Raw genomic sequence first — 18829 nt, forward strand, 5'->3', positions numbered from 1 at the left:
ATGATCCTGATTGGTGTTGATCAACAACTTTTAATTTGCTTCCTTCTAACCTCCATGACTATCTGAGTTCACTATTCTCAAAGAATAGGTCCTCAGTTTTCTCAGTATTCATTCTTTATTAGACAGGTGATACTTCTGAAGAGCATCTAATTTTCTCCATAACTTAATAGGAGTCAGACCCAAAAATACTAAGTTATCATCAAAAAGAAATCTGCCCACATCTCTAGTACCTATCATGGGTGTATATGAGCTAGACTTATTGAAAGACATTGGTAAATCAGCTACACATGGTGAATAAGGCTGACATCGATAGATATTTTTGTAAACCTTTCTTTTTAGACTTACTTCCTAGTGAGTATAAAATTCCTTAAACTCTCAAACTGCGCAAGTTGTCGAAATGCGGTAATTGCATAATTGCTAAGCGAGTTAACATATTATTCAGTATACCCTTCTCCACCGTAACCAAGGCTGCTTTAAAGTCCACGAAACAGAAATAGATAAGCCATCTGTTTATTGCCCTCCGGCTGACCTCTCATCTCAGAAAACGGTGTTCAGTAGTGGAAACGCTGTTCAGAATCCCTTTGCTACATATGCATTAGGGAAAACGAGTAAATCCCACTACTAAAGCCACAATAATATCAATTTAGCAATTAAGTCTGTTAGCGACATGGCAATAAGATGTTGAGCTGGTCTGAAGTGCTTTCCTAACTAGCATTTTATTTGTCCCTTTGCAAGATTCAGACTGCCCCATTCTGCAACACCCACTTTTGAAAGGGGCTTAATTGGTCTACCCATTATCCTAGAATACACCAAGCAATTGGGAAAGATGTGGCCTGCTGGATACAGCGGTTGACCTCCGAGTTGGGGAACTGGTTTGGAGTGTCTGCAGGGACGCTAAGCATCCTGTGATTATGGGCAAATCAATCAACCTCCCCGTGCCTAACCAAAAAAAAAAGCATTTGCAATGCAATAGGACTCGCATTTACGCAAGACCTATTGCATTGCAAACTGTAGTCATAACGGACAACTGAAGGGAGGGTGGGGGGAAGGCACGGACAATTGAAGTGCGGGCGGGGGAGGGGGGAGAAGGCACAGACAACGGGAGTACAGGTGGGGAGGGGAGAGGAGGGGGCGAGAAGGCACGGACGGCGGGAATGCGGGCGAGGGAGGGGGAGAAGGTGTTAAGAAGGCACAGACAACAGGAGTGCAGGCGGGGAGGGGGTGAGATGGCACGGACAACGGAGGGAGTGGGTAGTAGAGAAGGCAGTAGGAGAACCTCATTTAAGAAAATAGTGCTCACAGTCTAAATAACACATACCGTGTAACACTCGAAGTAAAGGGGACCAGTAGCCATGGGAGGATACAAATGACGACATGGCCGTAATAAGGAGGGACTAACAAGCCTATAAACTAATCCGAAGGCAGCATTTACAAAGGACAGAGATACAAGCTAATAAAAAATATGGGTGGGGGAGTGGGCGGGGTTTCCCTCATGTACTGAACTACAGTAGATCTTCACCAGAGCAGCGTTTGCGCGCTACCTCTAGGCTCGACCTAAAAATGAATGTGTCCATCTGTAAAGCAATTGGTGCTCATGTAAAGCGCGCTGATAACTAAAAAAATATAAAAATACCAGCAGTGGAGCCACCATGAGATTCAGCTCCATTAATGTGCACATTAAGTTCTGCACAGTAGTGGACTTCGTCAACATCTCAAGAATTGAAAAGATGGAAGGGAGTGTAATTATGCACCATGGTAGATTTCTGAGAAATGCATAATGCACTCTTCCTCAAGTATCATATGTTCCATTGTCGTATACTTTATATGTACACCATTATCCAACCCATTAGGCAATTTATTGTTTAATTTATCAATTGCTCATTTTGTACACAACAGTTTTTTCGAATTCTTGTTTAGCTTGGGTGTAGTTAGTTTTATACCTTTTGCAGTTCGCCATCTATTTGTATTCATTGGTAATTCTGTATTTACCCAATTATGCATATGCTGCTTCAATTTGCAACATTCTTACTAAACCAGCCTCTTCCCTAGAGGATTACTGAAGATTTTGTCTCATAATGACACTCAAAACTCGTTGGCTCTCTTTACTAATCAATCCTGCATGCATTAATTGTAGATTTGATTTATCAAATGTTTCAAGCTCATTCACATACACTAGCAAAAGATAGGTTTTGTCTCACATCAACATCATAAAGAAGCTGTGAATTAGTTATTGGATTTTTTTTCGTGTGTTTGCAGTTACAACGGTTAAACCTGAGCTTGGAAAAATTATGTATGAAGATCACAGACAGGTATGGTATTAAATGAAAGATACATGTGTTAACTGTAAAAATAAATACCCATTCCTTTAGACCTATTAAACCACTCAGCAAGAACGTTAGCGAGTGGCATTCCTCAACCTAATAACACATATTAGGTGTTTTCAGCTTTATATTGAGATAGGCGCCTTGACGCCCACTGGGCTAAGTTGCGCAGTTATAAATTCTGCTTCATTCATTCATTCATTCATTCACATATACAGCCGTCAGTTATAATTTGAGGGAAACACCCATGTTGTTTTATTTAATGCATGTGTTTTGTATGTCATTTACTAGAACAAAGGTCCAGCTAACCATTTGTGAATGAAAAGGCGGTAAGAAAGTAACATCATTTCAAATTCTAAAATAGAACAGTGGTACAGAAAATACAAATGGGTCCTTTAGTTCGACATATAGTGTGCAAAGAGTGTTTTTTAGGCTCTTCCTGCTTAGGTGTTAAGTCTACAAGGCCCTCTGGATTGTCTGCAAGAATTCTCAACATGTGCATTCATTCTCTATTGATTGCAAGCATGTTAGAAATAAACAATGCCAGGACACTATCCCCTTCCATGCTAGTATCCTTTGGAAAGAGAGGAGCAAATGTAGGTAAGAAAGGGGCCAGAGAAAGAAATAAAGAAGAATGCTGGGGAATGAAGGCCAGAATGGAATGTAGGGTAATAAAGACGGTGCGAAAAGTAGGAAAGAAAGGAGGGGAAGGGAAGAAATGTAGGAAAGAAAAAAACATTAATATGGATGGATTAGAGGAAGCTGAAAAATGTAGAAGGATGAAGAAAGTAAGATGGTAGTGGAAAGACTGAAAAAAGAATAAGAAGGAATTTATGAAGTACAGGAGGTTTGGAAATGAGCTCAGTACAAGAATAGGAAAAACATGGCTTAGTGGCGAAGTGACCACTGTTTAATCTTATTTCTAATTTAACCTTGACTTCTCAAACCAACTATTTCTTCCGCAAATTAGATAGATCGTTGTCTTGTGTACATAGCAGACCTTTCGTGTACAGAAGATATGGATTTGAGGATGGACATTGCCTGAACCAGATACACAGAACCATGACTGTGAGCATTTAACTTTTTTGAATTTGGAGATGTCAGCAGTCACAATATTAGGGGAAGGAGCAAGAAAGTGGGTGATTCAGACAGGGAAACAAGGAAGGGCTTGCAATATTTTGTAAACGGATTAAAGATTCTGCAGATCTGTGACTCTTGGTGGTGATGAAACCATACTGATACTATTCTCCGTTGGAAGTGGTGTTGATCAAGAAAGATTTCCCAAGGTTATATTCTTCACTCATCCATGGTCCATTTGGTCAGTTGGATGGGACATACATCTGTGGACCTCTGACCTAAGGAAGGGAGATTGACATTGATATATTCCGCAAAGCACATTACAAGCCTGATCCAGGAGGACATCAGAAATGTGTCCTAAAGGTGTGGCAGAAGCAAAACTCTGCCATAATATTCCCTCCACGAATCTAAAGCAGTGTAGAGCACCATCAGAAGACAGTTTGTGTGTTACTGCCGCGCCCGGTATGCGCATCATTTATTGAGCAACATTGAATAGAGGAAAGGGACGTCCATCGTCTTCCTTCTTCTATAGCTGATTCAGGTGATTTGATAGGATTAAGGCGCTGATAGAAAGACCTAGTTTTTGAACTGCGGTGCTCAGAGGGGGAATATACATCCAACTCCCCCAATCCTAGGACTGGTAAACAAAATATATTGCTTTGAGGCATACTCAACTTAATAAACTTGTAAGTACAATGTAAAGTCAATACACATAAATGTTTTTTTCTCTGTTAGATGATTTGTTTTTTGTCCTCTTGGCCTCTTCTCTTTGACAATCTTATGCTTTAGCCAACCCGTGTTTCGTCATCTTAAGGGAGTTTTCCCATGACTTAATGAGGACTGTAAGCCTCAAAATTGATTCTTAGCCACTTCTCACTACTAGTTGTAATTCTGACCCGAAAAGCTCATGGCGTGATTCACCCTTCCAATTGAATCACGTATGTGTGCCAAAATGAAATGCACATGGAACCAAGGTCCGTTATAAGTTCTTCATGGCCCTGTCAAAATCCATATGAGAACAAGAAAGACCTCTCTAAGTGTGTCTGAATGGTCAGAGAGAATCATGCCACAAGATTTCAGGTCAGAACTACAACCGGAAGTTAGAAGTGGCTAAGAAACAATTTTGAGGCTTACAGCCCTGATGAAGTCATGGGGATACTTCCTTAAGATGACAAAACAAGTGTTGGCTAAAGCATAGGAGGGTCAAAGAGAAATGGCCATTTGGCTGAAAAATCATCTAACAGAGGAAAAAACATTTATGTGTATGGCCTGTACATTGTACTCACAAGTTTATTGAGTTGCGTGTGCCTCAAAGTGATACATCTTCATTCTTTTATCTAGGAATTTGAGTTCATGGATGTAAGTTACTGGAATTTCTGTTAGAATGCTGTGTAAAGAGTGTCAACTCATGGTAGATGCATTCTTGTCCTTTTGCAACTTGCTTGAGAATGTGAAAAGACAAGTACAGGATTCACCAAGTTTTCTGTCTAACCTGCTGGTGATAATTACCTTGAACAAAGAGGCACCTTGAAGGTATCTTGAAGGTAACTTCGCTGCTTGCTTGCTAAAGACATTCCCTAGAGAAACTCTAGACAATGAAAATTGTGAGTTTGCCCACTGGTTCCCGACTTCTATTACAGAGCTTATTATCGTCTTTTGGCTACCTCTCAGCCTATCGTATATCCTGAAAACCAAGAGATACACATTTGTTAGCCGAATATACTTTTCGGAAGGTGCCTCTTTGTTCAAGATAATAACCCTGGCTTCAATTAAGAAAATGCAGCACCTTTAAAGGCTGAAAATATATTATAGATACAGATAGGGCATAGCTAACCAAAACAAAATAAAATTAGATAAACTGCGGGTTAGAAGAAACCTTAGCTCTTGGTTAAATAAAAAATAGAGTATATCCCTCTTTCTCCTATAACTAAAACTTTCCTATTCTCGCCTACAATAGACGATCTAACCAGGGAATCGAGAGGAAAGCTACATTGTGGGACACATATATTCTGTGTACTCACAAAAGAACATTAAGGTGTATATATAGATCAAGAGAGCAAAAATATAATTTATATCCTCCATTCTGTATGATTGGTATTTGAGTAACACTACTACTTATCTTTTCTGTAATTGTCTACCCCATAGTCACAGTTACAGATCCCACATTTTTGGATAATCAGTACTGCGTGACTATACCACAGTCGCAGCCCCATAAAGTAAGCATGTATACCAGAGATAACCATCTAAAACATGACTATAGGAATTAGTCATCTGTCCTATTTTCTTAGTCACACACTTTCCATCTAAGCAATGTATACACCTTCTCTCGGATTTGAGCACTATACAAAAGATTAAACCTTTTTCTCCTTCCCCCCTGCCCCCTTCCTCACAATCTTGTTCCTTAGAGCACTTTAATTTACAGTAGTCAATTTCTTACACTTGGTGACAAGACAAGTTCTGTCTGTCTTCTAACAATTGGGCTTTCAGGTAGCACACGGTAAATCATGGTGATAGATACATCACTGAACTTAGTGTGTTTTTAAAAAAAATGTGTTTTTTATATGGTTTTTATCTATTTCTTAGGATAAATTTGTGGCTCTGCTGATGAAGGCACACTTAAGTGCCAAAACGTGCGTCCATCTCATAGCCACCACTTTTCATTATGTGTTTATTAATTAATTGATGTTCCTTCATTCTATTCTAGATTATATCGTTTTGTTAGTATGTGATTTGTTTTTATGTAAATTGTGTCCAGTCATAATTATGTTGTTCTTTCCAATGTATTGTTTGAGCTGTTTTTTTATAGTTTTTAATGCAAGTAAAATAAAATGTATATATGTTTTAATACAGCTTAATTGGGTTCACACTGAGTTCTTTAGATCATGATCTTTTCTGAAATAAGTTCTTGAATTATCTGAACCGGTTAATTGCCTAGGGATTTGCTCTCAAATGTCTTAACGGGCTATATGGCAGCTTGGAAACGTAAATAGCACGATGTCCATCGAAAGGCGGCGCTCCATTCTTTTAAAGCTGGATCCTAAACTGTCTGTTCTTTCTTCATCAGAATCTGGTCCCTTAGTTCAGGGCTTATTATTTGGACAACCTTTTCTCAAGGATTTCACAGAGTTAGTCTCTACTTTTGAAGGTCTTGATAAAGCGCAAGGGTCCCTAAGACGTGCCTTACGAATGGTTTTCGGTAGGGCCGGATGATTCAGTGGGCGGTCGTTCGGCCGGGGGTTCAATCAAGGTGTCCCACGTGGTCAATACCACCAGGACCCCAATAATACCAACTCTTCCTTTTACCCAAACTGATGCTCCAAGAATCGCTTCAGAAAAGGCAGGTATGGAGGAAACCAGGGCGGTAATCAGGATGACGGATCCTCAGGTGAGACTGATCCTATGTTCAGAAGTAGTGTTGGGGGCAGGATTCAGTCCTTTCTGCAGGTATGGCGCACACTCTCATAAGATGCTTGGGTACTAGAAACAGTTCAGGGATACAAGTTGGAACTGTACAGTCCCCCCAGTCCGGTTTCCCCTCCCACACAGATGTATTTTTCCCAACAAGAGCAGGATTTTATCTCCGCCGAGATACTAGCTCTTTTGAAGAAAGGAGCCATAATCATCACGGATCCTCACCCCAGGGGGTTTACCAGCAGTATCTTCATGGTCGAGAAGAAAGGGGGCCGATCCAGACTGGTATTAAAACTCAGGGACTTCAAGATGGAGGGCATCCATCTTCTTCGCAACCTTCTCTTAAAAGGGTATTGGATGGTCCTGAAGGACGCGTATCTGTCTGCCACATCAGCGTTTTCTGCAGTTGCCATGGCATGTTGCCCGCATCTACTAATAACCCACCTCGACTGGTCAATTAGTCTTCTGCAGAACCTGGGGTTCATTGTGAACTGTCAGAAATCGATCTGAACTCTGACACAGTCGATAAAGTTTCTAGGGTTTCAGATCGATTCCCGTCTATGCCAGCTCCTCCTCACAACACAGAAGGTCAGATCGATCTAGAGAGTTGAGATTAATTCTGAACAAGCAGATTGTATTATTGAGATCAGTAGCCTGGGTGGTTGGTCTGCTGGCCTCTTCAATACAAGCTATTTTCCCTGATCCCTTTCACTATAGGGCTCTTCAGAGACTAAAAATCAGCATCTCCAGAAAGTCCTTGGTTATGCATTCCCCTCTCAGAGGAGGCGAGGTTGGAGGTGCTGTGGTGGCTAGACCACATGAAGCTTGGAACGGCAGAGCCATCTTCGGTTCCATTCCAGAAGTAGTGATCGAGTCAGATTCAGCCATTTGGGTTGGGGAGCCCATTGCAGACAGATCTCCACCGGGGGTCGTTAGTCCCAGGAAGAACTGTCTGTTCGAGGCATATGAGCTGCAGATCGTACACTTAGCATTAGATCACCACCTGGTGTTGGGCTCTGATGATTGCAGGTTGTTGTCTTCTTGGAGAAGTCTTTGTAGTCACGATATAGGTGACTCCTCCCTTGGACAATACTGCGCATGGGCATCGGCTCCATCCTTAGATTGTTTTTTTCCGCCACTGGGTTCGAATGAAAGTTTCTCCGCTACGGCTAGAAAAACTTTTCCAGCAACTTCGAAGTGAAAAACTTCCACAAACTTCAAGAAACTACCGTCGACATCGAAGACTAGGCTTTTCGACGACATAACTTCCATTCCGGTCATCGAAGTGGGCCGTTAGGCCTATCGACGCCGTGCGGCCTACACCACATGGAAAGAACTCCGTTCAAGAAATGCCCGAAATGCCAGGCAAAATTCCCGCATAGAGATCATCACGAGGTTTGCAACCTCTGTCTATCGCCGGATCACAACGAGTCGACCTGCACAGCTTGTGCGTCCTTCCGATCAAAGAAGACCATCCGGGATCGGAGGGCCCGCCGACACGAAATGAGGAGATCAGCCCCAGCGCCGGACAATATCTTCCACAATGAGGTTCCGCTCGTTCCAGAAGAAGATGATTCGCCGGATCTCCAGATCATATCAGAGGCAGAGGACTCGGACGACTCGATTCCATCACGTTAACCCGTGAGTACCTCTGCCCCTGCACCTCATACACTGCCCAAGCCAAAGGTCAGCTCTCCGCCCAAGGGGCCCAGTCGAGACCAAGCGCTCCCTCTTAAAGCCCAGACTTCGAGCTCGGCTCCGAGGAAGACAACTACGCCTTCAGGTGCTTCAGCACCAAGCAAACCACACGTGCCGATCCCACCACTTCAAACGGCACCGAGGCCAAAAGACTCTTCGGCACCAAAACTAAAAGTCTCTTCGGCACCAAAACCGAAAAACTCTTCGGCACCGAAACCGAAAGACTCCTCAGCACCGAAACTGAAAGATTCTTCGACGCCGAAAGCGAAAGATTCTTTGACGCCGAAAGCGAAAGACCCTTCGGTACCAAAATCAAAGGAAGCTTTGGCTCCAAAGCCGTCGACATCCAAAAATAAAGATGGAAAGTCAGCTTCCACTCCGAAGACTGCCGTTCCGGTGACAACACCCGCAAGGCCGGATCCCGAGGTTCCGAATCCCTCGGACACACCTGTCAAACCAAAAGTAACACCTTCGGCACCAAGAACTTTGCCACAGGACACTGTAACACCACCCAAGGCAAAACAACAAAAATAACCTCTGTAAGAACCGAAAAAATCGACGCCGAAGAAGGTTGTAGAGGATGAAGAGTAAGAATTGTTTAGACCAGATCCTAAACAAAAGAAAACCTACATAAACCCAAAGACTGGACATGTTGGTGCTATACCTCATAAGAAGAGACCAGCTGAGACGGCACCTACACCTGTGGTTCCTGCCAAAAAGGACTGTGCAACTTCCCCTATGCACCCTCCCTCTCCTGTATCTCCTTCCTCTCCTATCCCTCCTTACATTTCAGCTCAAATCTCTCCTGTAGCCTCTCCTGCATCCTCGCATTCACCACAAACTGATGAGGAGTATGACCTAGGTGGTGGGGAGGATCCGAATACAGACCCAAATACATATCCTTTAGATGAGGATGTCTATACTTTTCCACCTCATAATGTGCCTGATATCCCGGATCCACAGTTATACCCATCAAAGCCCTCTCCTCCAGAGGACAGCATTGGCTTTAATCACCTCTTACACAGAGCTGCTATCTACCACAATGTTACAATGCACTCTGATGACATTGAGGAGGATTTTCTGTTAGATACTTTTGAGCCATCACACAGATCCACTCACATTCTTCCCATGATCAAACGAGTCATTAAGCTCGCTCCAGAAATATTCTAAGATCCTGTGCGTGCTAGAGTACTGAATACAAGGATAGAAAAGAAATATAGACCTGCACCTTCTGACCCAACCTATATTAAGGGACATCCTCCTCCAGATTCATTGGTGGTGTCCAATGCAAGAAAAAGAGCGAATTCACAGACTTCTGGTGAAACGCCCCTACCTGACAAGGAATCCAAAGTTATTGATGCGTCAGGTAAAAGGATTGCTGCACAAGCTACAAATTTATGGCGCATTGCCCATGCACAAGCCCTTCTCTCACGTTATGACCAGGCTCATTACGACCAACTAGAAACACTAATGCAGCACCTCCCAGATCAGTATAAGGATCAGGCAACTGAGCTTATTCAAGAAGGCAAATTAATATCAAATGCCTCAATAAAATGTGCACTAGATGTCGAAGACACAGCTGCTAGAGCTGTAAATACTAGCGTGATACTCAGGAGACATGCATGGCTGGGCATTTCTGGGTTCAAACAGGAGGTGCAAACCACAATTTTGAACCATCCCTTTAACCCAAACCAGTCATTCGGTCTAGAAGTAGACACTATACTGGAGAAAATGAAAAAAGACACGGATACGGCAAAGTCAATGGGAGCTCTACAGTCCACACAGACTAGAGGTTCTTTTCGTCGCTCCTTTTATGGAGGAGGCTCCAAGCAGACTGGAGCAGACACAGCAACATCTTTCAAAACACAAACATCCTCTAACAAATGATATTTTAGAGGAGGATACAGGGGCAATAATAACAAGGGAAGAGGACGCGGTAACAACAGCAATCGCTCCTCCTCCACAACTAAGCATTGGCTTCCCTCTGCTCCCCCAACAGCATTCCACTCCTGTGGGGGGCAGATTAATTTGAATTTGGATTTTTGAATTTGAAAGTATTTGTATAGCGCACGTATACCGGGCGGTTTCATGGCGCTGTGGGGTAGCTCAATTCAAATTACAGACTCCGGGCTAGCTCAGGTTGAGAATGCCTGTGAGAAGAGAAAGGTTTTCAGTCTCCCTCGGAACTCCATGTAGGATACTGAAGTGCGAATAGGAAGGGGTAGGGAGTTCCAAAAGGACGGGGCGAGGACAGCAAACTTGCATCCTCCCGACCTCTTCCTCCTAAAACGAGGGACCACCAGAAGAGAGAGGGTGGAGGATCGCAATTGTCTGCTGGGAATGTAATGGTGAATATGAGATATCATAAAGGCCGGAGCTGTCCCAGCCAGAGCCTGAAAGGCGAGGCAACCAAGTTTGAACAGAGCTCTCTCTTTGATTGGGAGCCAGTGGAGAGAGCGAAGAACAGGGGTGATGTGTTGAGATCTGGGTAAACTAAAAACCAAGCGGGCCGCTTGGTTTTGCACCAGCTGGAGTCGCGCAAAGCATAATTGGGGATGCCATTGTATAATGCATTGCCGTAATCTAAGCGTGAATGGACCATCGCCATAAGGATAAGTTTGAGGGCTGATAGTGAAAAGAAACGTGAGATTTTGCGGATGGTGCGTAAAACAAAAAAAACAGGCCGAAACCACCGTGCTCACGTGTGAGTGGAGAGTGAGGTGTTGATTCAGAGTAATCCCCAAAGTTTTAACAGAAAAAGAAGGGAGAGGGGGGGACCAAGCAAAGAAGGCCAGAAAGCAGTAGACCAAGGGTTGAGTTTACCACCAGTCAGGACAAGCTCGGTCTTGTCAGGGTTAAGTTTTAGATGATTGGTATTCATCCAATCCCTGATGAATACCATCACTGACTGGAAGTTGAGAATAGAAAGGGAGGAATCCGATAAATTAAAAATGAGCTGGAGGTCATCAGCGTAATTAAACACTGTGACCTCCATCTGCTGTAACGCAAAAATAAGAGGAAAAATGTAAAGATTAAAAAGAAGAGGGGAAAGAGAAGAGCCCTGAGGGACACCACATTGTTCCTTGTGAGCTGTGGAAGAAAAATCCGCCAAGTGAACAGCCTGGGTACGGTCGTTGAGAAACGATCTGACCCAAGGCAGGGCGGAACCCCCGACGCCTGCCGCCTCGACACGGGAAAGAAGGATGGTATGATCAACCGTGTCGAAGGCGGCAGAAAGATCGAGGAGAATCAGCGCCTGTGGGAGATTGAAGTCCAGCCCCTCTCTAAGTGTATCCATAACGGATACCACCACCTTCTCGGTAGAATGCAGGGGGCGGAAACCAGCTTGAGAAGGGGCTTAGAACTTACTAGTCTCAACAAAGGCACTCAAGGTTTTGGTGATGTGCCGCTCAAGGACCTTCGCCAAGTAAGGGAGGAGGGAAATAGGGCGATAATTAGATAGTACTGTAGAATCTGCCCCAGGCTTTTTCAAGATGGGGACAATCGTGGCTGACTTATGCAAGGTGGGAACGATTCCCCTTCTTAAGGAGTCATTAAGGAAGGTCAGGGGAAGAAGAGGGCAAGTTTGAAAAATCTTACACATAATGTGGGCAGGGCAGACATCCACCGGGGATCCAGATTTTACAGTGGGGAGAATAGAGAGGAAGGTCTCTTCAGATAACAGTGTGAGTTGATCAAGGTGACAGGTGTTGGGCAGTGGAATGATGTCAACAAAAGCAGAGGAGGGGGTGAAATGTTAGATTTAATATCTACAATTTTACTTATAAAGAAGTCATTAAGGGAATCACATAAGGGTTGAGAAGGGACTGGTTTAGCTGAAGTCCTGTCTGAGGTGGCCAGTTCAAACACGGTAGCAAAGATTTCCCTCGATTGGTTCTCCGCCTGGAGGATCTTATCGGAGAAGTAGGAGGTCTTGGCCTTAAGGATAGCTCTCTTGTACTCCGCCTGAATGGAGTTGTACAGGAGTTTGGAGGACTCGCTGTAATTACGCCTCCAGGTGCGCTCTGCCTGATGGGCCGCCAACTTTTTCTCCTTAAGTTCAGGGCTGAACCATTTATTCGCGTCGTGGGAGCGCTTCACTTTGACGCGCCTGAGGGGGGCCACCTGATCGCATGTCGAAGACAGCCAACTGTTTATGGCCACTGCTTGAGATGGAGTGGGCAGGTTATCAATGGCAGGGCTTGATGTTAGAAGAGAGGAACACAGAGATGGAATGTCCACTTTTCCCCAGTTGCGTGCCCAGGTGTTCTTGAGGGAGGACGGCTTCTTCGCTAGGCCCAGATCCAGAAAAAAGGAAATCAGAAAATGGTCGCACCAGGGGCAAGGAGAAACAATAGGAGCAGGGATCGAAATATTAAGGGACCAAATTTGGTCCAAAGTGTGACCTTGGACATGGGTGGGAGTGTGGATGTGAGGAGTGAAGTTCAGGCTACTGAGTAGGTCGGTAAAGTCTTTGGAGGGTGCATCCTCCGCTGGATCGGAGGGCCAGAAGTTGAAGTCCCCCAATACCAGAACCGATGAATGATTGACTGCAAGGGTTGCTATTAATTCCTGAAAGGCCGGGAGAAAATTAGTCATATTTTGCGGTGGACGATACATAAGAACACAAGTGATGGGAGTTAAGAACGATGTCGATCGAGCAACTAAAAAGTCGACATCCAGTATTGGAGGGAAGGAAAGTAGCTGAAACTGGAAGCCAGAGCGGACCAACAGGGCAACCCCTCCTCCCATTTTGCCGGGCCGATCAGCTCGCAAAGCATAATACGAGGAGGGCAGGGCTGCCAATAGATTGGGCAGTGACTCAGGGCGGAACCAAGTTTCCGTAAGGAACAATAAGTCTGGCTTATGAGTGTCTAAAAAAATAAACAAGTCAGACTGATGCTGTACCGCCGAACGGGTGTTCAGCAAAAAAGCTGCAATGTCGGGGGGGGTCCCTGAAGGTAGAGAGGAAGGAGTGGGATTGATATGAGAGGGAACCCCAGCAGGAAGGGGACCGGGTACAAGGGAGGGTAAGTTGGATGGAAGGGTAGGCAAGGGAGGAGTGCGAGCGATATTCAGGTGACTAATATGCTCCCTTGTGGCAGAATCCAAACTCCAGGGACCTTGATAGGCACACAGCTGGTCAGGCGAATAAAAAACAATGTTGGCATAGTGCCGTGCCCCTAGCCCCGTCTGGCCGCGGACAGGCGCAGACGGGCTTACCTTAGGCGCACCTTCGGCGCGCAAAAGGCGTGCCCGCTGCGCTCGTCCGCTGCGCTTCCGGTAACACATGGGCGTTTTATAGAGGACAGCCTCGGGCCGCTAGACCGCTGCCTGCGGTGTGCGCGCCCTTCCGGCTGGTTCCAATATGGCGCCCACTCTACAGCTGTCCGGCACGGAAGCCGCGCTGATAGAGCTGCCCTCCACGCGATCGGCACTGGGAGCCGCGCGGGACCAGGGCAAAGGATGCCGAAATGGAAGTAAACGGTAGGTAGAAATGCCAAACACGTTTGAACAAAGCAAGGCAGCAAAGGCTGACAATTTAAAAATAATTAAAAAGTGCAAGCAAATTACAACACTAAACAGTATTGATCACTGCTAGTATTTAAAACACAAAGTCAGCAGAACTGTAATCCAACGTGAGAGCCCCTAATGAGCCCAGGAGCTGCCACCACCTGAAAGCCCACCAAGAACCCCACGCTGTATGCCGCTTTATAGAGGACAGCCTCGGGCCGCTAGACCGCACGCGATCGGCACTGGGAGCCGCGCGGGACCAGGGCAAAGGATGCCGAAACAGAAGTAAACGGTAGGTAGAAATGCCAAACACGTTTGAACAAAGCAAGGCAGCAAAGGCTGACAATTTAAAAATAATTAAAAAGTGCAAGCAAATTACAACACTAAACAGTATTGATCACTGCTAGTATTTAAAACACTAAGTCAGCAGAACTGTAATCCAACGTGAGAGCCCCCAATGAGCCCAGGAGCTGCCACCACCTGAAAGCCCACCAAGAACCCCACGCTGTATGCCGCTTTATAGAGGACAGCCCCGGGCCGCTAGACCGCTGCCTGCGGTGTGCGCGCCCTTCCGGCTGGTTCCAATATGGCGCCCACTCTACAGCTGTCCGGCACGGAAGCCGCGCTGATAGAGCTGCCCTCCACGCGATCGGCACTGGGAGCCGCGCGGGACCGGGGCAAAGGATGCCGAAACAGAAGTAAACGGTAGGTAGAAATGCCAAACACGTTTGAACAAAGCAAGGCAGCAAAGGCTGACAATTTACAAATAATTAAAAAGTGCAAGCAAATTAAAACACTAAACAGTATTGATCACTGCTAGTATTTAAAACACAAAGTCAGCAGAACTGTAATCCAACGTGAGAGCCCCCAATGAGCCCAGGAGCTGCCACCACCTGATTAACTCAGTTCCTGCCTGTCTGGAACTCCATCACAACGGACAGGTTGGTGAGACAGATTATCCAACCTGGCTACTGCCTAAAACTTACAGCAACCCCCCCAAACATACCACCCAGGCAGCGTCCTATGTCTACAGACCACCTGACTCTTCTTCAACAGGAAGTCCTAGCACATCTACAAAAAGATGCTATTCAGCTAGTCCCATTAGAGCAGAGGTCTTTAAACTGTTTTAGTTTGAGCCCCCAAAGCTGAATTTATTTAAATGACTGGCCCCCCACCACCTAACAAATTTCTGGAATCTGTTTCACCTCATAATCGACCGCCATTCGGATATCCCAGGCCATATCTGGCAAATAATGTTAAACACAGTAAGAGTGTTTAGTAAACTGCAGGTTTGTGAGTGGGTGTGTTAAAATGACAGAGGCTTATTATACAGTTCAAATAAAAAATTTCCAGGATAAAATAAAGGGTTTTACTGATGTAGTTGAGTCATAATGGGACAGTGTTCTCTGGATCATCCCTGTCACGTAAGTAAGTACCCTCAAGTCAGGCAAATACCTACCAACCTCTTCATAAACATTTTGAATGGAAGTGAGCCACTCAGTCCCAGACTTGTTTTTGCACCTTCTCAAATTGTTGATCGTTACCGAAGCAATTGAGGTGGCGACATCCCTTCCTGTGACACCAATGCGCATTGCGTATTATTATTAGTCCCCCCACTTTTTTTTTAGGACCTGTGCCCTGAGTGGGGGTCTAGGACCCATGTCAGGTTTATGTTTAAAAAAAATAGAACTAATAAAAACTGAATGATGTTGCCTATTTTATTTCGTAGCAATGTTGTCTGACAGACTTTGTGGTGATCAAATGTATCTGGGTCCAGCTGCACAGTGAACTGGCAGCATTACAGTGCATGTAAATGCCGCGGCAGCCGGCGCAAGTAAGCGCAGCGAGGCGGCGGCAGGGCGGGAAAGTCGACAGAATAGGTCAAATTAAATAAATAAATGTAACCTATTCTGCTCCCCCGCACCACTCCACCGCCCCATTGCGCTTACCTGCACCAGCCACAACTGATGCGTGAGCCTCAAGGGAGTGGGTCTAGGAAGAGAGTAGAAAAGATTGTTAGAGGCTGAAAGGGTTTATGGTGGATGCCAAAGGCAGTGCTTAATTCATTTTTTAAAAAGTTCAGGGGCCAAAGCTTTTATTCTGTCACTTCTGCCAGCGCTGGCTCTTGCCAGGGCAGCTGTATACCAGGACTGCCGGGTCTTGAACAAACCAACACACACCTTCTCCTCCACCCTGATTTCCCTGCCTATGTTTCATTCTTGCGGGTGGTTTTTCATCTTTGCTTTATCCCTTTGTCTCTGTTTTCACAGCTTTCTTGTCATTTGTTTTCAGCCTATTACACAGAAATATCTGTCTTAAAATTGTTCTCTATCATGCGCTGTGAACTGTGGAGGAGTAAGTGGACCCAGTGCCCAGATCACAATTACAAACAGGGTCCTTGGAGAGTTGCCAGGGGCCCGGGTCCAGTGAGTCCACTGGATTTTGCGAACCAAAAAGAAACAGAACTACCAGCTGTCACTGCAACCAGGTGTAAATTGCAAACAGTGGGGTGCCTACTCCTTGTCACTCGCAATATGCTGTGGATCATGGAGGAGACATCCATTATACTTGTTTTTCCAGTGATGGTGAACCATATCAGATATAAACATAGTCCGGGGACATGCTGTGTAGAATTACATTTTTGCTTACATCTCCAAAAGAGCGGAGTGAAAATTCACTAAACCAAGAACTTAATGAACACTGATTGGTTGAAAAAAATGGTTCACCATTAAAATGTGATGGACTTTTAATTTGGAGGTTTCGGAGTTCTGCACGGCAAATTTTTTCTATGTAAACCCCATGTTAATATAAGAAAGTGAAAAGTTTTGCACCCCCACCCCATTATAAATTCTAAGCTGTTTGAGCATCTGCCCACTGAATGCTGTTTACCCACAGCTTAAAGCAAATTGCTCAGAGGAAAAAGTTATTATTAACAGTACAAAAAAAGAATTCCTATGAAGTGAGTTGCCTAACCAACCTTCAGGGAACATGATGTATTAAACAAGCACAAAAAATGGCAATTTTGAACAGGCACTTTTGTAATTTTGCAATAAAACCGTGAGTGTATGGCATGCTCATACTAACATAATTTAAAGAGCAAGCTTGCCTCCTTTGTGTTAAGAACTATCCATCCGAGATAGTTAATTCCGAGAGCTGAAATGTTTCAGCTGCAGGGGGAGGCACAAGACTTCTGTGCTGTGAAACTGAAAGCAAACTGCTCTTGGTTTTCTTTCAAATTGCCAAAGTAGGGGCACATCGTGCCCCATCAATCGGGACAGTGTGAAACAAAGGATTTGAGGGTGGAGTGCGCCCCCCCCCCCCCTGAGAAGGTGTCTTGCCCCCCCCGGGGGGGGGGCGCCCCACAGTTTGAAGAACTATGCATTAGAGGAACAGGGGACGGGGGTTTACTCGCTGTATTTTCTAATTCCCAAAAAGGACGGGACACTGAGACCAATTCTCGACCTCAGGCCCCTCAACCATTAGATACAATCAGATAATTTTCATATGATCACTCTGCAACAAGTGCTCCCACTGTTGCAACAAGGCGATTTCCTTTCAACGCTAGACTTAAAGGACGCCTAGTTTCACATCCCAATACATCCTGCTCACAGGAAGTACCTACGGTTTGTAATACAAGGACACCACTATCAGTTCAAAGTCCTTCCATTTGGTGTTACAACAGCTCCACGAGTGTTCACAAAGTGCTTAGCAGTAGTAGCAGCACATCTCAGAAGACAACAAATACACGTCTTCCCTTACCTGGACGATTGGCTCATAAAAGCCAAATCATTCCACCAATGTGTACAACACACTCAGCTGACAATTCAACTGTTGCACGACTTAGGGTTTACAATCAACTACACAAAGTCGCACCTAGAGCCTTCGCACGTGCATCAGTATCTAGGAGCTACCATAAACACATCTACAGCTCTAGCGTATCCTAGTCCAGCCAGGATACAAAGCATTCAAGCCTCAGTCTCAACTTTTCAACACCAACAGTCTCTCCAAGCAAGAGTGTTCATGAGATTAATAGGCATGATGGCATCTTGCATCTTCATAGTGCACATGCAAGACTGCAAATGCGTCCATTACAAGAGTGTCTAGCACGACAGTGGAATCAGGCTCAAGGTCAGCTCACAGACCTGGTGTTGGTAGACAGCCGTACGCATCGCTCTCTGCAATGGTGGAACACCAAAAACTTGACAAGAGGACGGCCGTTCCTCGAGCCTGTTCCACAAATAGTGCTCACAACAGACGCATCCCTCACAGGATGGGGAGCCCATCTCTTACACCACACGACTCAAGGTCGATGGAACAACCAACAAAAGCTGTTGCATATCAACCATCTAGAGTTGCTAGCAATATTCTTAGCACTCAAAACCTTTCAACTTCAAGTACAGAACAAAGCTGTCTTAATCCGGACGGACAATATGACAGCAATGTACTATATACAAAAACAGGGGGGGACACACTCTCTGCAACTGTCCCAGCTCGCACAGAACATTTGGAGATGGGCCGTTTCTCAAAACATATATCTGTTAGCGGAACACCTTCCAGGAATTCACAATCAGATAGCGGATCTGTTAAGTCGGCAGTCACAACAGATTCACGAATGGGAACTACATCCACTAGTTTGTCAACCATTCTTCCAACAGTGGGGGCACTCACACATAGAACTGTTTGCCACCCACGAAAATGCAAAATGCCCAACCTTCGCCGCCAGGTTCCCACACCCAAGGTCAGAGGGCAATGCAATATGGATGAACTGGTCAGGCAGATTTGCGTACGCTTTTCCGCCTCTCCCCCTC

At 45.0% G+C, this 18829-nt stretch overlaps 1 protein-coding gene across 1 annotated transcript in view; it reads left to right on the forward strand.

Annotated features, from left to right (window-relative positions):
• GTPBP10 (GTP binding protein 10) overlaps nt 1–18829 on the forward strand; it is a 153951-nt gene that overhangs the window by 99913 nt on the left and 35209 nt on the right. Inside the window, exon 6 of the mRNA XM_086941792.1 lies at nt 2257–2309. Within this exon, the coding sequence (XP_086797918.1) occupies nt 2257–2309 (53 nt within the window). The remainder of the gene's footprint in view (nt 1–2256; nt 2310–18829) is intronic.

This window comes from Lissotriton vulgaris, chromosome 10 (genome assembly GCF_964263255.1).
Source record: "Lissotriton vulgaris chromosome 10, aLisVul1.2, whole genome shotgun sequence".
Taxonomy (NCBI): domain Eukaryota; kingdom Metazoa; phylum Chordata; class Amphibia; order Caudata; family Salamandridae; genus Lissotriton; species Lissotriton vulgaris.